At 32.3% G+C, this 23,110-nt stretch overlaps 1 protein-coding gene and 2 long non-coding RNA genes across 3 annotated transcripts; 2 read left to right on the forward strand and 1 right to left on the reverse strand.

The window, feature by feature from the left end:
• Window positions 1–2,204: 2,204 nt before the first annotated feature.
• LOC140990071 (uncharacterized) lies at window positions 2,205–3,683 on the reverse strand. The gene is made up of 3 exons (XR_012177610.1): window positions 3,583–3,683; window positions 2,934–3,067; window positions 2,205–2,338 (listed from the first exon to the last, which is right to left on the reverse strand). It is a non-coding gene; the product is annotated as an uncharacterized lncRNA (long non-coding RNA).
• A 10,207-nt stretch (window positions 3,684–13,890) lies between these two features.
• On the forward strand, window positions 13,891–15,752 carry LOC140990133 (GDSL esterase/lipase At5g03980-like). Its single transcript, XM_073459739.1, has 5 exons — window positions 13,891–14,196; window positions 14,552–14,764; window positions 14,846–14,994; window positions 15,109–15,382; window positions 15,482–15,752. The coding sequence occupies exons 1-5, from the start codon at window positions 13,935–13,937 to the stop codon at window positions 15,688–15,690; spliced, it is 1,107 nt and encodes a 368-aa protein (XP_073315840.1). The 5' UTR covers window positions 13,891–13,934; the 3' UTR covers window positions 15,691–15,752.
• A 3,616-nt stretch (window positions 15,753–19,368) lies between these two features.
• Window positions 19,369–21,184, forward strand: LOC140990211 (uncharacterized). The gene is made up of 2 exons (XR_012177619.1): window positions 19,369–20,215; window positions 20,929–21,184. It is a non-coding gene; the product is annotated as an uncharacterized lncRNA (long non-coding RNA).
• The last annotated feature ends 1,926 nt before the right edge of the window (window positions 21,185–23,110 follow it).

The raw sequence follows: 23,110 nt of genomic DNA on the forward strand, positions 1-23,110 counted from the left end.
AATATATCAGTTTATCATATATATATATATATAAACTGATATATTTGATCATATTTGATCATATATATATATATATTATTGCATGCAAATTACGAAGTGTGGTTAGGTAACGAATATTAAATAGCATAAGTGTAGCGATTAATTTAATTAAATTTGAAGATTATTGTTGTTGTTATTAGTTGAATTAATCTATGTTTATGAATCCCAACTTTCGCTATGTATGATAAAAAGTAGAGTAGGTATCTTGTGAGACGGTCTCACGAATATTTATTTGTGAGACGGGTCAATTCAACTATATTCACAACAAAAAGTAATACTTTTTCATGGATGACTCAAATAAGAGATCCGTCTCACAAAATACGACTCGTGAGACCGTCCCACACAATTTTTTGTCTAAAAAGTATTAGTCTGGTATAAACTCCAAATTAGAAGTCATAATCATTGTCTCCTATCTTTCCTTAATACCAGGGATTTGCATCAGTAATTAACCCTTATTTTAATGACATCTTTAGTGTAAAGGAAACATTGAACTTTTTTTTGTAATTTTTATATTTATATTAAGAATAATGTACTCGAATATATAGCAGCAACAAATTATGTAATACCTTCTACGAGAATGGGGAACCAAAAGTTGAAGGCTTTGAATAGGAAAAATAAAGAGTACAATGTACTGGGCACGAGGTACCAGGTCAACCGCGTAGCTTGGCCTGTGTTCCGGAATGGGCTTGATGGAATATAACTATTCATATGTATAAGAATATGCAAATTCAACCCTTTTTTTTATATATAAAAAGAGTTATTTTTACAATATTTTATGATATAATTGTTAAATAAACAAATTTGATTATTTTATTAATCCTACCGTTAAATTTTCTAGCTTGTTCGTTAAAATTCGAAAGAATATAATTCAATTCAATTCAAATTGGTCTGAATCGTAAAATAATTGAAATCAAATATATCCTATGGAATCATATCTATATCCGTATCCAATTGGTTCGGTTCCAATTTTACCTTTATTGAAACCAAAATTATGGATTCTAAAAAAAAAATCATTTTAAGAATTGTGGTTAGTGCTAGAAATTAATCTTATTAGCATCAAAATTTTATAATAGTAATAATAATTTTTAAAGTCTCTCAAGATTTCAAATAAACCTCACCCACGTAATAAAGCCCGTAAGCCTGATTCCTTTTTGGTGGGCTGTTGAAGCTGCACATAATTTAATTAGGTCATGTATCCCAGTTGACGAAATATATATGAATTGTATTTTTCAGTACAATAATTAAAAAAATTGAATTAATTTATTATAAAATTCAGTATTGCATTACAATCGAATACGCAGTTACTAATCAGAATATGTTTATGCTAATAATTTTTGATTTTCAAGTTTTTAATTTGGCATTTTGATTTTCAAGTTTTTAATTCCCTCTAATCAGAATATGTTTATGCTAATAATACCCCTACTAATACAAAACCAGTCCTATTTAAATAATTTTATAATACAAAATTTCATTATTTATAAAATTATTTGATATGCTTACTTGCAAGACTTCTTTCCGATGTTAACAAGAGAGCATTCTCAATGATGTAGAGTTGAAGGTGAAAATTAATCCAAAGTATAATTATTTATGAACTTTATTCTACTCATGGAAACTATATTTAATGATATAATTGCAACAAGCTATTTTATAATCACCATAATTCTTGTGAGCTGGTTTCATGAGTCAATTTTGTGAGACAAATCTTCTATTTTGGTCACTTGTGAAAAATTTTATTTTTATATCAAAAATATTACTTTTTATTGTAAATATGAGCGGGATTGACTCGTCTGAAAAGAAACTTATTCTTTCATAAATAGAGGCCTATTTGGACGATATAAAAAAAGGGCCGATAATTGTTAGAGAGTGACTTAACTGGTTGGTCTCTTATTTAGCGACTTCATATAGTGTAAAGATTGCTAATTTAGACATCGATTTCAACTTGGTCTCTATATATTGAACAAGTAAATCACATAGTTTCATTGACGACAATGTTCGAATGATTAAGTGAATTTATCGTGTGTGGGGCCCCGGGTCCAATATCTAATACTAATAATTATAAATGTAACAAAATAAACGATTGAGTAAAACTCATAGTATGTGGTTCACAAACCGACATAAACATCGTCAAAATAATTTAAAGGTCTTAAATGTTTGAAATATAATTTTTAACATGCCAAAATAAAGTAGTGAATCAAAGTAATCCAAACATAATCAAATAGCGCATAAGACCCGAGAATCCCACTCTAACTCGTATCTCCTCGCCTGGAGCTGGACTCTGGCATCCCAAGCCTCACCTCACCTACCGTCAAACACATGAAAACAAGAGGTAGCCGACGTGCCGGTGAGTATAAATCCAGTATGATGCAATCAATAACATATGAGAATTAAAATGACAATTAGTTCATACGAAATTCATGAAGATGCAATATAATGCAATGCATGATCAGAAGCTGTGGGCTATCAATAAATCTCAAGATCAAGTGAATCATCAGGTCATAGGGTACCCAAGGAAAGAGAATCCCACAGCAACATCCACCGACTCATCCGCTCGAGGTGGGGTGCTGTGTTCTACAATCCCATGACTATGGTGCGCTTATAGAGAGTGTTCAGGCCATAGCAACGACCTCGACATACACTACGCCAACTCAACTATAGCCCCATACGTCCAACAAATCAATAAATCAAGGCGACCTCCGCCATATCAAATCTGAATAGACAAGTGGCTCAATATGCAATGTAATGATGCAAATCAATATCATCATCTCGATATCATAATAAACCCATCTCAAGACAACAATCATCATCAAATCACAAGTAATTCATCGAGCCATAGAATTTTCAATTTAAAAATAAAAATGATACTTTTACCTCGTATGTTACCGACCGTAACATACCTTTCGAATATTACCAACAAGAGATCAAAATATATGGTTGAGAAGTCTTGAACCCTCACAGTCTACTCGATTCGCTATCAACCAACTTAAAGTAAATAATCTTGAGCTTACCCAAGTCAATACTTCAATCGAATCTTCAATACATAAATCAAGAAATCGGATTATTTATCAACACAGAGCAATTTTCGTACAAAATTCATAATTAATTTGATACTGCTTCAAATCAAGATCTGTAAATTGGATATGCAAGAAAACTTAATGCCCAACAATTCTTTTTCANCAGAAGGCAAGTACACAAATATGTACTAACTCGGATTTCCAGACCAGTTTTAGTAAAAATCACATATCTCTCTCATTTCTTCATGGAATTGAGTGATTCAAGAACCAAATAGAAGCTAACTTGATGCTCTACAAGTTTGATGAAGACCATAACATCGAAATCCAACTAAAACTATCCCATATACCCGAAATACAGTAGGCATAAAAACTGATCTTGCACAAAAACATGAAACCGTGCTCATATCCATTTTAAATTAAAACCAACTCAAATACAACATCTTCAACATCTTAATATCTCAAATATCAACTCAAATATCAATTCTAAACTTCAACCCATTTCCAAACTTGAATAAAAATGAGAAATACTTACATCCTTGTGAAGCCCGTGATGAGAGGATCACAAATCTACCTTCATTTCATAATTTTCTTGAGCATATCTCCCATAAAATTAGAAAGAAGTTTGAAAATGGATGAGGGTTTGCGTGAAGGAGAAGGGAAATGATTGGTGGAGTTGAAAGTGGACTTAGATATTGATTTTTCGCGTCTGTAGCGCCTCAGCTCCACTTTCTAGTGCCGCAGCGCCAGAATTTTCGTAGCTCTAGCGCTTAGGCGCCACTATTCTAGCGCCGCAGCGCGTGAATAGTAACCTGATGAACAGTAATTTTTTTAAAAAGAATTCGGGCATTACATCACGCACAAAAACTCATATAGGACGGTCTTATAGATCAATTTTGTGAGAAAAATATTCTATTTGGGTCATCTCATGAAAATATTAATTTTTTGTGCCAAAAATATTAGTTTTTATTGTAAATATAACAAATTTGATCAGTCTCACTAATAAAAATCTGTGAGACCTTCTCTAAAACGTCTACTACTTAAAATACTGCTAGAATTTTTTTTTAAAACTAAATATCAAAAAATACATTCAAATGCATGCATGCAATTACAGCTGTCAATCACACATTTTAAAATGAAATTATTCCACTACTGGTAAAAATACTGCAGTTAAAAATAAGAGTAATCATCAAACCCAAAACTGTCGTGTAAAATAAAACAAATGTGAAGTATGCAAAAATCCTAAAAAACTATCGGCATGTAAAAACGAAAGTGTATGAAAATATCCATGTTCACTCTTAACTCATAAACAAAATGTGTGGAAAATATGGTCTACGGGTTAGCGTGCGCACATCCAACCACGCATACTCAGTATTTGGCACATCCAGTCTCTCCATCAATATGCTCACGTACATCATTCACACCTAGCGACACACCTTAAGCGTTATAATAAGTACATATACATAACATGCAACAGTGAAAAGTATTGTACTTAAAATAAACTTAAACATATCGTGTCAAGCATAACGTGTCCAAAACATGTCTCGTCATATCAATATATACGTGTTCATTTTCTTTATTTGAATTCAGATAATTAGTTGTGACTTTCGTATCAGCTCTGTTCGATGAATCCATCTACATATAACCATGGTACCCGCCGGTAGGGAAATCAGCGACTGTTTTACCCATCTACTGAGTCTTGACCTTACATGTTCGTGTTCGTATTAGTCACAACCCACTCCCATCCTTCAAAACATATCATCATATTCATCACTTATAAAAATCATACATATATGTAAATTTCCTTAAAATCAAGCATGCATCGTATTTTTTTCCCATATATCCATAAAAAATCATGTTCGTGATAACATATGCATTTAAAACATGTCAACTTGTGATCAGGGCGCTCTCAGGACTGCTAACTCGAACCGGGAACATTTTGCCCTTGGGAACCCTAATTGACTATTTTACCCATGGACCTAAAAATTTCGACCCGAAGCAAACCAAACTCCTTAAAACACCCCAAAACATATTTATAATTGTTTCCTAGACGTCAGATCAAGCCCATGCAAGAACTTCTATAATTCGTTTTAAAAACGTGGACCGAGGTCCTGGTTTTAATCCGAGTTAACCCGAAACTCAGCCAAATATTTCCAAACTTAAAACATGACTTAACCGCACCCTACCAGCCCTTAAACCACCTGAAAGTTGCTGGATTTTTCTGCACAAAAGCGAACCGAACCCTAGTGCATCTGTCCTCCTAAATCTCGACCTTAGCCCAAACCAACGAGGACAAGACCCGACCCAACTCTTCCTAGCCCACCTCGGGACCCTCTTGGACCGACCTAGCCCTATACCTTGGCCCCATGCACACTGTTGAGCACGAATACCCGATTGCCACAAAAATGAGCCCCTACCGACACCCCTCGACTTAACTCCCTTGATCGGCTCCATGACCACGTCCAGCGGCATTCGATCCATCCTAGGCCATGACTCAGACCCACCAGGGTCTGGTCCAAGGCTTGGAACAACCCTTGCACCGCCGGCGCCCTCCTATCTCCAGATCTAACCCCAATCGTGACCATCAACCAAGAAATGCGATCGGTTTCCATCCAAGCTCGCCCAACTCGTGAATCCTGCACTATGACACCTTAACTCACGACATGTACAGCCCTTTAACCCCTAGCCATAGCAACCCCTTGAACCATAATCAAGAAAACGTGAGTTACATGTCAAACAATGCATATTTCGTGACAAACTATGAAAGAAATGATGCAACATGATAGTTCTATGCATTCCTCATGCAAAAACACCCACATCAGCATATAATAATGTGAATGACAAGAAAAAGAGATTTATGACGTGCCTTTAAGGTAAAACGCTCGAAACCCTTGAGTTATTCGCGTAGAACGTGCACCGGAGCGAAGGAGGAGGATTTCTTTGAAAAGCTTGAGGAAATTTTTGAATGGCTGCTATATTTTCGAGAAGGAGCTGCTTCTTAACGAGGGAGGGGGCGGCCAACAAGTAGAAATTAGGTATAAGGTTTAATTAAGGAGTTTAAGTTATAATATTAAGTGTTAATAGGCCTTTGATTAAAATTAAAGATGTTAAAAAGGATTTTAGGCTCATTACGCAATAAAATACTCCTATTAAGCCCAAAATCATTCTCGAAAAATATTTAGTTTAGGTACGTTTTTTAAAATATTGCCCGAACCCTCATAAAGTCCTCCGATTTGCTAAATTTTGCGTACCGATTAAAAATATGACCCGACGAGTAAAAATACTCCACCAAAGGCCCATTCTCGAAAATCTCACTTATTTACACTATAAATTAAATAATTATTTAATAAAAATATTTTTCCTCAATTATTACAGGTCTCCGTTCTTCGTTCGAGCGCGAAAATTTACTGAAGGCCCTTATGCATAAAACTTTAATAAAACATGCGATAAAACACATATTCATGCAATAATCATGTATTTAATGTATTAAAAATAAATTAATTAAAATACATAATAAATTTGATAACAATTAAAATACATAATAAATTTGATAACTTGCATGCATGTGGTTCAAGTGGGCCCTCAAATTTTTTGGGGACATTACATTCTCATATCGACGAATAGAATGTGCAATCATTTTTTCCCATTTTAGGAAATAAATATAGCATTTTTTTTTATCAATCTGGATGCATAAAACATGAAATTGAATGTTATTTCAAACACACGAACACACATGGCTTTCAACATTCAACTCAAACCCAATTTCTCACCACCACAAAATCCAATCATGACATTCATATTCTTGCGAGAAATAGTCATTCTGCACACACGATTTTTTTATAATTATCTAGAAACTAAAGTGAAATTTGACAAATTATTGAGACACTAAAGTGCTATTTGAATTGTTGAAAATTAAAAAAAAATAAAAACAAAAGTGTTTGTAGAAATTAAAATAAAAAACAAAAGTGTAATATTGATATTACATAAAGACAAAGTTGGAAGAAAAATTTGGTGTCCATTTTTGTCTTTATCAGGCCCAACATTTATATATACTATAGATATAGTAAAAAAGATCATGAGATTCAATAAGATTATTTTTTATAACTATAAAATGTGAAAATTCAAGCGCGTTCTTTTACACTACATACATGCATAAACAAATAACAATTAAATAAATGAAATTTTAAAACGATAAGATCTATGGAAAAAATAATATTTTCCCTTTTTCTTAAAAAAAATCAAGTTCAAGAACAAATTGTATGAATTAAAACTAAAATGTGAAAAACAATTTTGGAATTAGGATAAAAGATTCACCAAAAAATAGTTATTATTCGAGTCTTTTTCTTTATTAATGTATAAATAATAATAACTATCCTCGAACATGAACATCAGATGGAAAAATTATGAAAAGCTCTTATCATTGATTTTGAGTTTGAATATGATATATATTAATTCTTGGAGAAAACTGAAAACGAATAAGAAGAATTTGATATTTAAGTGTAAAAATATTTAAGAACTTTGGGACTATATTAGCAATAAGTGAGAATTGAATGGTTTAAATGATAAGAATTTTCGATGATTTAGGTTTGAAAGGATATTTAGAACTTTGAAATATATTAGTTATAATGTTATAAGGAATGGTAATCAAGAGCATTGTAGGACGAATCAATATTGAGCTTGAAAATCTAAGCGTTAGTGGAATAATGTTGTGGCAAATTAAGAATTTAGAGTGATGACAATTTAAGGTAAAGTTGATCAATTAGTTAAGTTATAGGATTAGACATTAAGTTAACATATTTTTGGAAACTTAAGATTTGATGTATCATAAGTTTTAGTCATGATCTTAAGAGTTAAAATTATACTTTTGTTAGGGTTAAAATTTTTAGAAAGTTGGTATGATGGATGGTTAGATTACTTGAAAGACGCATGTGAGAAGTGAGATATACACTATGTCTTGAGTAATTTTTTAAAGTCATTAAGAAACTTGGGATTAAATGGATATGTGTGTTGGAATTGTCATATCTAAGACTATTTGGGTTGTACGAGTTTGAATTACAAGTTTATGAGATAGGTGTTTATATGAAAATTCGGTGTAAAATTTAAGATTTGCAACAATTTTATATTTGAGATGTACTTGTAAATAGTTAATTATGTTAGTTTGGTGTCGTAAGATGAAAGTTCGATTCAAGGATCTTATACTAATATTATTATGGGGTTGAGATCATGTTTAACTATTAAGTGTATTACCCATGATAAAAGTCGATTAGTAAATTTTAGTGCTAAGATCTCTTACGTTGAAGTGCATAAATGTTATTGGATTTAAAGTCTTACCTTGAGTTCAATAAATTTAAGAAAGGAAGCTTTTTAGATTTTAATGTTGAAATATAACAGGTTGATCAACATCTTGGGTATAGTATAAGGAAAGTAAGATACGATAAGTTTGGACCTCATTGGGAATTGTGAGAAAAGTCAAAATTTTAGGTTATAGTATAATAGAACTAATCCACCATATGTCGTTTTAAGTAGCGATTCGAAAACGAGGATCTTGAAGGCAAATTTAATTAGGATTGAGGAGTTATAAGGACAGCCTAAAACTTATTTTATCAGAGTGGCGCAGCGGAAATTTGGATGATTGGGATACTAGAATTAGGAGTCTAAACTTTTTTATTAACGAGGATAAGCGAATTTCGGGGACGAAATTCAATTTAAGGAGGGTAGATGGTAACATGCTAAAAATTTGAAGGTACACGTGAACCACCTACATGCAAGTTAACAAATTTTTTATGTATTTTAATTAATTTATTTAAATTCATTTAGTAAATATGGTAGGCATGTTTAAAATTTTAAAATATGATTTTCTACTAGAATGAATAAAAATGTGTTTTAAAGGTTATTCAAAAAACGATCGAGGAACGGAGACTGAGTACTGTAAAGGAAAAATATTTTTATTAAATGATTATTTTTAATTATCTAATATGTGGTATGTTTTAATGTATATTTTCAAAAATGACAACTTTTAGGATGTTTTTACGCTCCGAGTCATATTTTAAACCGACAATCAATCTTTGACAAAAATAAGAACTTTCTGGAGGCTCGGTTATTATTTTCGAAAAACAACCTAAACAAAATATTTTAAATATTATCTAATGAGCTTACTATACTAGGTTAACGGGCCTAAGCTTGCACATGTGTTTTTATATCAAATAATCAAGCTTCCAAGCTCTTTTATTTCAATACAACTCATGCCCCACCCAAAGGAAACACAAGGACTCTTCCTCCATCAGCATACACGATCACACACCACACAACCAAGGCTTCTCACGTGGTTTTTGAAGGAAAATTCAGCAAGGAGTCGTCTCTCCGCCAACGTTCCTCGCGTGGCATGTTGTTTTTCATGCGTGAAATACGCAAAGGCACCCCTTAATATTTCTTCACTAATCTTTCACACCATATTATGTGTTTTGATACATGATTGCATGAAAAAAATGATACAATTCTTTTATTTTCATTTTTATGGCCTAAACATGGTAAAACTAGAGTTTTCATCTTCTAAAACTCTTGCTTATGATGTACAAAGCGGCTGCCATGATATGGTTACTAGAAGAGATGCTTTTTCCACATGTTTAAGAGTCTTTAGGTGCATGTTTAAAGGCTGGACAAGATAGGGTACCTTGATGAACGAAAATTGGGTTTTAAGGGCTAGGGTTTTTCGGTTTTGGCTTCATAGGAGGGCATGACTCTTAGCTACTACAGGGAAATGTTCAAGGGTCCTAAGAGAGGCTAGTCAAGATCCTAGGGTGGTTGCATGAGGGCTGGTTCTAGGGCTAGTGGCCGAGGCGAGAGGCTTGCACGCATATGCATGTGGCAAACGGGTTTGGGGGGCTGCGGTTCTAGGCTGGTTAAGTTCTATCTAGCAGCTTGTTATGGGTTCAGTTTAGGTCCTAGGATGGCCGGTTAGAGGCTGGTCACGATGGTTAGGGTCTAGGAGCGAAGCGAACCATGGTTTATGGGACTAGGGTTTTCGAATTATGCACAAAAAGTTCAGTAGCTTCCTAGGCTTGATCATGGGTTTTAAATGGCTTGAATTAGGTGGTATATGATTAGGTGTTAATAAGATTTAGTTCAAGTTTAGTAAAGTTTCGAGTCAACACGAGTTAAAACCGGGATGTACATCTAAATTTAAAAACGAATTGGAAAATTAGTCGAGAAGCTTAATTTTACATCTAAAAAATATTTATGGGTGTATTTTAAGGTGTCATGTTAAGTTTGGATGGATTTGGATCGTCGTTTTAATGTCTAAGGATAAATTGGGAAAGTTGGGGTTTTAGGGGCAAAACGGTCTTTTATACCTGAAAAATGTTAGACGTCCTGCAGTGCCCTGAATGCTGTAATAGATGTTAAAATGTTTATGGAATTTTATGATAAAAAATTAATGCTAAAAGACATGTTGTATGCGTGGTTTAAAAGAAAAATGATTTATATATGCATGAATTTTTATAAGTGGTGGAAATATGAAAGGTTGGAGGAGGTGAATTAATTGTGACTAATACAATTATATGTAAGGCCAATGCTTAGTTGACAGGTGAGAGTGTCGCTGATGTGCCCGCCGCCCGGTACCGTGGTTATACGTAAATGGATTCATCGACCTATAGCTAATACGAAAGTCACAATTGAGGATCTGAATTCAATAAAAAGGGAAACATATACGTATATGATAAAAAAGAAAAAGTATATGATGAAAGGGAAAACGTTTAAGTTTATGCATATTTATGCAAACCTATTTTATTAAAAATATTTTCATTATTGCATGTGGATGTATATGTATTACTTGCTATCATGGTTAAGATTTGTTGAGTCATTAGAGTCACTAGGTGTGATCGATGCAGATGAGCATGATGTTGATGTTAATGGAGGATTTGATGGTTGAACTAGCTGGACTGAAGGTGCACACAACCCTAAGACCGTCGCTAGTTTTCCGCAAAATTATGCTTATGATTTAAGTTTAATTTAAAGATTTTTTTACTATTGATGCTTTTGAGAGAATAGAATGTTTATTCTTTATTTTAGGAAAAATGTTAAATTTAGGTTTGATTGACGATTTAAGATATCATGTTTTGAATGTTTTTTTTTTCTTGGATTTTCAAATAATTAGTTGGTGATTTTATTTTTAAATGGTGTCAAAAAAGAAATTATATATGTCTAGTTACATTTCGGCTGAAAAGATATAAAAGTAAAAAAAATTTCTAGTACATTTTAAAAGAAAAACGAGTAGTGGACGTTTCATAACACCCTATATCCATATCCAAGACAATGCTCCCCATATCAATTAGATACTTCATAGGTTATATTAAGCACTTACTTGTGCTCAATGGTTAGTGGAGAACATGTTTTTTTGGTATCAAATGAATATTTCATCGTAATCATCTTCAATGGAAACTCTAGGGGGATTTCATTTATGGTGACCACTCAAATATAAAATGCATTTTCAAACAAATATGGGTATCAAAAAGGCCTAATCAGGTATCCGATATCTTAATTTAATTATTTTATAAGTTAATTTATGTACTTACTCGTGTTCAATAGTTAGTGGAGAACACATTTTTTATTTGTATTAAATCACATGAATAATTCATTCTAATGCATTTCAATTGAAACTCTAGGAGGACTTTGTTTATGGTGACCACTCTGAAATCAAATTAATACTTTTTAGGCCGAATTAACATGAAAAAATCAAATATATATTAAATCAAATTAAGCACTTTATAAGCTGAATTAATTATTTAACTGTATTCCATGATAACATGGCAACATGTTCATTTAAATATATAACTAACATCAATTAGACATCCTAATCCATCTTCCATGGCAACACAAACACAAACACAAACTTCATTTATGATGACCACTTGAAAATCGAGTATTTTCTCATCAAATTTAAGTATCGACATGGATGAATCAGGTATCGGTTGTATCAAATTAAGTACTTTTTAGGTTTTATTAAGTATTTAACCATATTCTATGATAACTACGCAACATGTTTTTTTAAAAATTAACATGTATAAGTCATCGTAATATACACATCTTATTTCCATTTTTCTCAATTCAATAAATTATTATAATTTACTGGAATGAAAATCACATTCCAAAATAATTTAAAAAAATTATCTTGTTACACATAAATTTTTTAATAATAATAATGTGATTGTTGGGTGCAATAATTGTCTCTGTTTGGTAGAACGATCGAACCGTGGTGCTTGAGCTGCTGTACGGTTTAAAAGATTTGAGTTGCACCATTACCATCAGCTATAGCTTTTGGTAAAGCAGCAAGTGTTCGGTCCTACAATTGGTATCAGAGCCAAGGTCACGAGTTCGATTCCCATTGATTGCAAGGAGTGCAATTATTGGGAGGGAGATTGTTGGGTGCAATAATTGTCCCTGCTTGGTAGAGCGATCGAACCGTGGTGCTTGAGCTGCTGTGCGTTTTAAAAGATTTGAGTTGCACCATTATCATCAGCTATAGCTTATGGTAAAGCGGCAAGCGCTCGGTCCTACTGTGATATTAATACAATTAATAAAAATAATTTATAAATTTTATTAATAATAAGAATTATTTAAAATAATTGTTTTTTTAATAAAAATATATATCGGATTCCATAATTACTACGCAACATGTTTATTTTAAAAAAATAAATAACATTAATAATTCGTCCTGACATAGACATCTTATTTCCGTTTATCTCATATCAATAAATTATTATAATTTACTGAAATTAGAATCACTATCAAAAATAGTTAAAACAAATTTATTTTATTCACACCATTTTTTTAAAATAATAATAATTTTATTTTAATAAAACTAATAAAAATATTATAATTTTATTAATAATGAGAATTAGTTAAAATATTTGTTTTTATGATAAAAATAGATATCGGATCGATACCTATAATGATAATATTAATTATAAAAAATTTTAACTGAATAAAAATATAAATAAATATAGAAAATTAGATTATAATATAATTAATTATAAGAAAAAAGTTATTAATAAATCGTTATTTTGATTATTTTTATTATCAAATATATAATCAAACAATTAATAAAAATAAAAAATTCAAAAATAAATATATGATACATAGTGAAATAATAATAAAAAAAGAAAATGTGTAAACATGGCAATTAAGAAGTCGAAATAATTTTTTTGGGTATAAGGAATGCAAAATAAACTTTATTAATATAGGGACTGAACTTTAATTTTAATATACCAATAAATATTTCAGTGCTGGGTTAATTGTGAGTGTGCAGTTTTGGGAGATGAAAATTGAATTGTTAATACTTTTAATATGGTCCATAAAATAATGCAAGACATGTAATGTCTGGCTCGATGATATGATTATTGAATGATTAATAAATAAATGATAGATAAGCAGATATAATATATGATGATAAAATAATATTACTTTGATATAATTTTTGTGAATGAAATAAATTAAAATTTTTTCTGTCTCATACCCAAGTTACCTTTCTAATATCCTACAATTAAATCCACTTTGATTTATCACACGGCGTTATCCACTATAGTACTGAAACAACATGGAAGAAATCAAATCCACTTTGATTTATCTTTATCTACAATTCATCTCATAAATGGATGGAAAATCGATTAATTAATATATAAAATAATTCGAATTTGAATGTAAATCCTCCTCCATCAAGATTTTAAAGAATCCCCAGAAAAGGCAACATCCGAGTCCTAATAGAAATACATATCCTCAACTATAAATATAACTCTAACCCCATTCATTACCAATAATCATTATTATCAGACGACGCATACATCATCTTTTTGCAAATATAAGTCTTTTCTTTCCTTCCCTTTCCGTGAATCGATGGCTCATCAACGGGCTCTCGCCGCCTTCTTGTTTCTTGTTTGTTGTGCTTCACTATCCATTGTTAATGCTCATCTATTGAAAGTTTGCAAGTTTGATCGGATCTATCAGCTTGGAGATTCGATTTCTGACACTGGAAATTTGATACGTGAGTATCCTATCGGAGTCAACACTGCCTTCGCAAGACTTCCCTATGGTGAAACTTTTTTCAAGAACGCCACGGGTCGTTGTTCGAATGGTTTTCTTATGATCGACTATATAGGTATAAATTTTATTAATACGGATAAATTTTGATCAATGCATAATATGATCTTGTCTTTTACGTACAGTTGATTGATTTTAAATTTACTTGTATATAAGGAAATAAACAAAAAATTTCTTGATTATTTATTATTTTATCCGGATTATTTGATTTTTTTGTCCAATTTCGCCACATCATTCCTAATAGTATTTTATTTCCTTAATTCGATAAGGGACTCATATACTTAGTTTTTAGGTCAGGTAGTCGTGGGAATAATTCAAAGTTATTTATTTTCAATAAATATATATAAATATTAATTTGTTTTCAATTGGTTGATGCTGTAATAGTAAATCTATAATCGTGTTGTTTCTGTTAGCCAAGGATGCTGGTCTTCCATTGCTTTCGCCTTACAGAAACTCAACAGCAGACTTCAAGCATGGAGTCAACTTTGCGGTTGCAGGCTCTACCGCGTTATCATCACAAGTTCTGGCAAGCAAAAAAATTCTGAATCCTGTCACGAATTCTTCTCTCGATGTACAGTTGGGTTGGATGTCGTCTCATTTCGATTCTATCTGCTTTGATCATAGAGGTCAGTAATTAAACTTTTTCGTCTTCAAATAGAATTTTCAAAAATTTCTAAACAATTTATATGTTTCGAATTTATGTATAGATTGTGTTGAGAAACTTCATGATGCCCTTTTCATGGTTGGAGAAATCGGTGGGAATGATTACAACTACGCAATCTTTCAAGGCAAATCGATTGAAGAGCTAAAAAGCATGGTGCCGGATATTGTTAATACCATTATGGAGGGAGTCAAGGTAATTTTAAAGGGGAAACAACAATGAATATTGTGTTATTCTCAATGTTTCAATAACCATTCTTTAAGCACCTACAAAATTATTAATTGTATGTATATGTTTAAATATTTCCAGAAAGTGATTGGTTTTGGGGCTACGAGAGTGGTGGTTCCGGGAAACTTCCCCATCGGCTGCCTCCCAATCTACCAAACGGCTTTCCGGTCCAATGTCTCCATAGCATATGATGAGAACCAATGCCTTAAACAGTTGAATGACTTCGCAACATACCACAACCAGCAACTCCAACAAGCCATCCACAAACTACAACGAGAGATACCAAATGCCATGATCATCTATGGAGATTATTACAACGCCTATCAATTTCTGCTCAACTTTGCACGATTTTACGGTATGTTTCTCTATTTGTATATATGCAGTAAACCATATCGCGCGTTGCAACACTCGTTAGATCATAAATAATGGATGTTATTTTGTATCAATATTGTAGGATTTGATACGGAAAGGGCTTGTTGTGGGATTGGAGGCAAATACAATTTCGACTTGACAAGAATGTGTGGAGCTGATGGTGTTGAAGTATGCTCGGATCCTCATCGATACATGAGTTGGGACGGAGTGCATTTAACTCAAGAAGGATACAAGATCATGTCGGCTTGGTTGATTAATGAAATCTTCCACAAGCTTCATTGTCATTTCTGAATTAATATACTATATTCAGCAGCAGCAGTAGCTTTTATTCTTTATATGTAGGCTAAACATAGCTAAATCGTACGTAACCATTTTAAGTTAGATTAATGTCTTTTATTTGCGTGGTTAATTAGTTAGATTAGTTATATATTTTTAAAATAGACTTTTATCACGTTTAAATATATAACAAAGTTTGTGACATGTTTTGTTTATATTTTCCTAGATCTCCTCGATTTCCTTTATTTGTACTAATCTGTCAATTAATCACCAATCATTTACGGCTTCAAAATCCGTAAACAAAAAATCCGGTTCCGTCAAAATTTAAAAGTGTTCCAATTAAGCAAGAATTAATTATCTAATTATTGAACTTGAATACAATAATAGAGTGTTATGTGCACGTTTTCCATTAATGAGATGAAGGAAATAAGAACACAAGTCAAGTAAACAGAAAATTCTGAAATTGGTTTTTCAATTTTTTTTTTTAAAAAAATAAATAACACACCGAGGATTTGTAAATATTAAAATTATCACTCATCAAAACAATTGTTTCTTTTACTTTCATCTTATTATGCTAATTTTTTTAAACATCTTATACAGAAGAAACATAGATAATAAAAAAAATATTTTAACAAATTATTATTCATCAAAATTTAAGGTAATTTATTTGCGTATATACATTCTTCAAAACTAGTGCATTATGCAATTATCACTGGAGGATATTATATATTTTATAAATAATAATAAAAAAATGGAAAGATTTAACTTTAATATAAATTATATTTTAGTTATTGTTTGAGCTAAAATATTTAAATTATGGAAGCCCAATTTAATTATAGAAGCCCAAAATAAACAAGCCCAAGTCCAAGGAAAAGAATGAGCTCATCAATAATTTAAATTAGTTTGATTAAGTCAAAAGACGTGCAAACAGGAGGAGATAGTGGAGCAGATAGAGGAGATCATGAGAGAGTGGAGAAAACGACACAGCAGTTAGAAGAAAAGAATCGGCATAAAGAAAAAGGGGAGGAGGACACACGCAACTCTTGAGACACAAAAAATCTGCAAAAAGCTCTATGCTAATTTCAGTCTTCTAGCATTAATTTTCAAGCTTTCCAGTAGTTATTCTAGCATTCTAGATCTTCTCGTTTTAGACTTCAGCAACTTTATTTGTTATATTTTTATGTCTTGTAAATTTCTACTGTTTATTGAAAATATAAATGATGTCAGAGGTTTATTTCATCAAATTTCAGTAGTTTTCTTCGTTTTTGGCGTTATATTTGTTTAAGAGATTGGAACTGACGGTCGAATTTATGATTCGCTTTCGTTTGGCAGTTAGAAGTTAGATTTTATTGTTTTTTCACACAAGTTGGTGCAACTGGTTTCACTGCTTCAGTTGAACTGGTCAGCTGGCTCTTCATCAGTTGAGCTCCTCATCAGCTGGCCGGGCTTCTGAAGGTCTTTTACTGAACTGTCTATCAGCTGATCAATCAGTTGAACTGGTCTAGATATATCAGTTGAACTAGTTCAGTTTGGGCAATCAGTTGACACTTTCAGTTTGCGTCTCGATAGATCCAGTTTTGGCTCGAGAACTTATTAGTTCGAATCTTGATCAGTTGTAGCTTCTGCGCACTTAGGTAAATTTATTAGAAACAAAATAACAAGTTTTGTTAACATCAAAATCAAGATTACGAACATGTAATGTTCAAACAATCTCTCCCTTTTTTATGATCAGAAAACTTGAGCAATTAAAGCGATTTTAAAAATTAAAATTTTAAAATTTAATATTGGTTATCGAAATTTTAAAATTTAATATTGATTCTCCCCCTTTGTGAGAATCAAAAACATTTAAAGCGAAATTTTTTTTTTCAGTTCGAGGGATAAGAAAGCCCCCCCCTCTCAAGAACTGAAATTAAAACGAGTTTAAAACATTTTTCAGTTCGAGAGATAATTTTAAAGAAAACTCCACCTCAAGAACTGAATTAAAAACTCCCCCTTCAAAATATAATCATTTATGAGGTTTTAGCTTATTTTAACATTCAAACAGTTTAGGCAATAAATTTTGAGATAACAGTTTAGTTACATAAAAATCAACTGGATAAACATGTTTATTTAATCAAATAAACTTCCCTTGTATTATACATTAAGCACACCAACATGTGTAAGGAAGTTGCTATTACAATAGCTAATTTTAAATAACTTCAAATATTAGTCAGTTTATACATAATAGAACTGAATATATCAATAAATGGTCGCCTTGAACGCTTTGAAATGTTGCATCGATCTTGAGTCTCTTTTTGCGTGAAGAAAAGCTAATTTGCCTTGGACTTGATTTCTGTGCCGTCTAACTGGTCGAGCTGACTCAAACTGGACTCAACTGATGCTGAACCGCAATGATCATCTACTCTGATTTGATATGACAATGAATCGACGATATACTGCTGATTATTAAGCTCCTAATCATCCAACATTTCAGCGTAGCTGGGTTTCGTCTGTTGATCAGCTGAACTGGTAGGCTGGCAACTGAAATCTTGTCCATATATCAGTTTAGCTTTTCTGCTGTCAGTTTGGACTCAAAACCCTGCAAGTTGCTAAAACAACAAAATACGAAGTCGAGAGAATTGGCTACAATGTTAGTTGCAGATCCAACAATCTTCTATCTTCCCACGGTAAGCTCATATAAAATTTTTAAGAGGATTTTGAAATCCATTTTAAATAACATTTTGAAACATATTTTAAAATATCGACTTTCAAATGTCCTTCTTAGAACAACTAGCTCTTACCAATTGAAGGATGCACTACAAAAAAAAAAAAAAACAACATACGACAACGATTTTTAACCGTTGTCGTAGCCTTTTTAAAACCGTTGTTATAGCCCCTGTTGTTATCGTGACCACTCCAATATAAAATGAATTTTCAAACAAATATTGGTATCAAATAGGCCTAATCAGGTATCTGATATCTTAAGTTAAATATTTTGTAAGTTAATTTAAGTACTTACTCGTGCTCAATAGTTAGTGGAGAACACGTTTTTTTTAATGTATTAAATCAAATTAATAATTCATCATAATGCATTTCAATGAAAATTCTAGGAGGACTTCGTTTATGATGACCACTCTGAAATCAAATTAATACTTTTTCGGCCGAATTAACATGAAAAAAAGCAGATATATATTAAATCAAATTAAGCATTTTTTAGGCTAAATTAAGTATTTAACTGTATTCCATGATAACAAGGCAACATGTTCATTTAAATATATAACTAACATTAATAAGACATCATAATCCATCTTCCATGGCAACACCAACACAAACTTCATTTTCTCATCAAATTTGATGAGAAAATCAAGTATTTTCTCATCAAATTTGAGTACCGACATGGATGAATTAGGTATCGGCTGTATTGTAAGGCCCTGTAATTAATTATCCGGTAATTTGGCATAATTAGAATAATTATTGAGTTGTAAATTAAAATAATTATTTATGCCAAATAAATTCAAGAAGTGTGTTAAAAATATGTATTTTAGAATATCGAAGAATTTAACGATATAAAATACATATAGAGTTTAAATAACACACGAGAGCAAAAATAAATACAGACCGGGATAAATGGGCTTGACTTATTATTTTAGTAACCAAATACACAATATATTTGTATATATACATATACATACACACAACTTACCAAGGTCCCGTCACTTGAGGAGCAGCCGCGGAAAAGTAGCCATATCTCCTCCGTCCGGCATCAAAATCTCAATCGGTCTAAAGAAGTGTCTTCCTAACATCCTAGGCTTCGATTCAAGATAGAAATCGCGAATTTTGAGCAAGGATACGGGTAGATCGAAGCTACTGCTCTGGTGCTCTGTTTCTGCGCGAATTCTTCCGGTTTTTGGGTGAGAGTTTTTGTGTTGCTGCGATTTTTGTAGTTTGAATTTGTAGAAATGATCTAAACAAACTTTGTAGTGCTTTATGTTAGCTGTTTATATCCACTAGAGTAATGGGTTTTTGATTAGAAACGGATTTGTTATGATTTTTCTACCAAAATGTGCCAAAATCGAATTCTAAAATTGTGCTGTGTAAAACACCTACTGTATTCCAGGATTATGGCATATATGCATTCGGATTCTGAACTTATGATTCAAATAAAAGTTGTAAAGCTATGTGTTATCTTTGTAATGATATAGGAATCATTAAATTCCAATAAAAATTGTGCAAGTTACGATGGTTTTTCAAAAACTGCTCAGTAAGAGATTTCTGTCCGAAAATTTGTTGAGTGGCAGGGTGTTCTTAATAATTTTGAGATTAATCTACTGAGATTCGGAAGATGGTTTCTTTTATAAAAAGTTAGATATTGGAGTTATCTTTCATTTCCAATTGGCGGATATTGATTTGAGTTAATATTATGCGAGATACGAATTCTATGCTCTTTTGTGCCAAATCGGACATTGGTATGGAATGTAGTTTTCCTGATCGGCTTATTGTTGTTTTGTTTAGGCCGAGAGTCTTGAAGTGAAGTTGTTATTGGATTGTCAAGTTGGTATAGGTATGTTACAGCTTGGTAACATACGATGTTAAAACATAAATTATGTTTACTTGTCATTCTGTGTTACACTGATCGTATTTATGACTATTATAATTTGTTGAATGCCTTCATTGTGATATATATTTATTATTGTGACATATTATTTGCATTTAGCATAGGACATACTGTTGTGACATTCATGTTGAGCCCTATCATTCTTGTTAGCCCATTGTTGATATCCGGTGTTATCTGGCACTGTTGTTTATCTCGGGATCATAGTGTGGCTGATAGGCATTTACACATGAGACTGTAGATGTGGTTGAAAAATCTCGTGGTTAGTGCAGCCTTTTGAGGTGAGCGCTGGGATTGTGTCATCTAGTTCGTTTTGTTGTTTCATCCTGTTATATCGTATCAGCTGTATGGAGACCGAGTCAGGGGTGTTTTTCAGCACAGCTTGGCATACCTCGCATACTTGGCAGGGCAGTTTAGCTGCATGACGATGTATCTCTCCTGTGTTGTTACTCGAGCATTATTCCAGTTATTATCGTACCGTTTGTTGGCTCCTATTATCCCGATTATTCGTTGAGCTTTTCATGCATTGCATATTACATTTTATTATATGATTATGCACGATTTATGATTATTATTGTTATTGTTGAATTGTTTCATACCAGAATCCTAATCTCAATTGTTTTTAGGGGAGATGCTGTGGTTGCTATTGAGTACCATGGTAGATCTCCCGAGTCATTTTGCAGCATCAGGCCGAGGTTCCACCAGTGGAGCTCGGGATTAAGGTTGGATTGATTGGTTCTGTTCAGTGGATTTTTCCAGTTAGTATATATGTATGTCTGGAGTTTGTTTCAGTCTTGTATTGTAGTTTATTTGCCGGGGAGATGCCCCGTGTATCTGTAGTGGTATTTGGTTGTTTTTGTGATGTTCTGAGTCGATTCTGTGATATTTATGATCTGGTGAGTATTTGGTAAGTTTTAATTTTTGCTTAGTACTGGCAAGTGCGGCTATAGGTTGTTTAACTTCGATTTTTGTTTTTATGATTCTAGTAGGAGTATATTTTAATATAAACTGCTGCATGAGTTTTCGGGATGTTCTACTTACGGGGAGGTCATGCCGAAATTTTTCTAGGCCCTGAGGTCCGTTTTAAAGTATTTTAAACTTTTTTCCGCTGCAGCTTTAAATCAAACCATTTTTGAGACCCCGAAAATAAAATAGTATTGATGGCATTTTGGTAAATAAGTTGAAAAATATTGAATTTATTTTGATGACATTTTCGTAAATAAGTTGAAAAATAATGAATTAATTTTTAGGGCAAAATGGTTATTATGTTATGATTTTTAACATAATTGTCTGAGTATTAACCCAAATGATTTGAGATTTGGATATAACGTAGAAAACTCAAAGATATAAAAGTTTTATGTTTTGAGTTTTGAAAATTTTGATCGTTTGACTGATCCGAAGGGATATACCGACGTTAAAATATTAAATAGTATATATTATATTATTTTATTAATATAATATAATACAATATTAAAAAAAATTAAAAAAAAGAAAAATAAAAAATGAGGCGGTGGAGTGAAATGAGAATTCATTTCCACGAACAGAGATCAATAGTGGCGTGAGAGAGGAAAGGAAAATACATCATTTTATTTTTTTTTTCGATCGTGCGACTTATCGGTTTATCCAATCGACGAACCGACTTCAGTTCTGGGAATCGTTGACACAAGGTTTTCGATTTGAAGTATAAATTTTATATTTTTGGTGATGTTTGAAATTCGTCGATTTTTGGAATAAATCCGATAAACTGTTAAATCATACAGAAATTGATGATTGTTGAATAGTGTATGATTTTAACGAATAAGAGATGATTATAATGATGCTATTTTGAATTTTTCCTAATTTATTATAATTAGAGAATTTTAATCGTTGGATTGAGATTGAAGAATTATTTGTCAGTTATTATTAATTCTGATAAATATATGCGGTAGAATAACCGACAAGAAACTAAGTTTTGAAGTCGGAATTGAGTTATGCTATGATTTGAATTTGATATGAATTTTTGAAGTTTCAAAAGATATTTGAAACTTATATTGTTGACTTTGAATGAGGTTATTGATTAAAATGAATATATTATTGATGTAGATATATTATTATACTGATATCTTCAAGCTACATCGACTGGAACGAAGAATTGAGGTATGTTGCGACCGGGTAACATACGACATGTGTCTGTATTATATGATATATGTTTGATTGATTGGATTGAGATACATGTCTATATTCCTTATTTGTTGAGTTGATGTGACATACATGACATGCACGTTGAGCTATGATCCTTGGATACCCTGATATGATTTGATTTGATTCTGGAGTTTTTGAACACAATGCTATGTTTGGTATTACATGACCCTTAAAGCATAGTCATTTGTGGCCCCGATGATTGATTGAGATTCGGGATTTGATGGCGCTTTGTCGACGCTATCATACGATTATCCCTGATTGAGGCGGGTGTGCCAGCTCGAGCATTGATTTGATAGCGATTCGATTGATTCTTAGATATGCTCAGTGGATGGGCATTTGACCTGATACCTCCACGACATACATGCATTGCATATCATATATCATTGTTTAGATATCTGTGGTATATATTGTGCTTGCTTCAGACTGAGCTTTGCTCACCCCAGATGGGGCTATTGTTGTCTTTGTATGTGGACAATGACAGCTACTCAAGGATATCAGGAGACCGGAGATGGTACTTCTGGCGGGAGGCACAGTTTGAGTTGAGGTTTCGTGGTCTTTCCCAGTATATATGTTATGTATCTATATACCGGGGTATGTCCCGAGGATATGATTTGTTGTTGTATGAGTTGTTTTGATTATGTGTGGGCATGTTTTATGATGTGA

This window comes from Primulina huaijiensis, chromosome 1 (genome assembly GCF_012295235.1).
Source record: "Primulina huaijiensis isolate GDHJ02 chromosome 1, ASM1229523v2, whole genome shotgun sequence".
In the NCBI taxonomy this organism is placed as follows: Eukaryota; Viridiplantae; Streptophyta; class Magnoliopsida; order Lamiales; family Gesneriaceae; genus Primulina; species Primulina huaijiensis.

What these genes read in the sequence shown, in the direction of transcription:
- LOC140990133 (XM_073459739.1), top strand. Translation starts at nt 13,935, where the DNA reads ATGGCTCATCAACGGGCTCTCGCCGCCTTCTTGTTTCTTGTTTGTTGT. An exon ending in TATCTGCTTTGATCATAGAG is followed by an intron (nt 14,765 to 14,845) that starts GTCAGTAATTAA and finishes ATTTATGTATAG; the next exon opens with ATTGTGTTGAGAAACTTCAT. An exon ending in CAACTTTGCACGATTTTACG is followed by an intron (nt 15,383 to 15,481) that starts GTATGTTTCTCT and finishes TCAATATTGTAG; the next exon opens with GATTTGATACGGAAAGGGCT.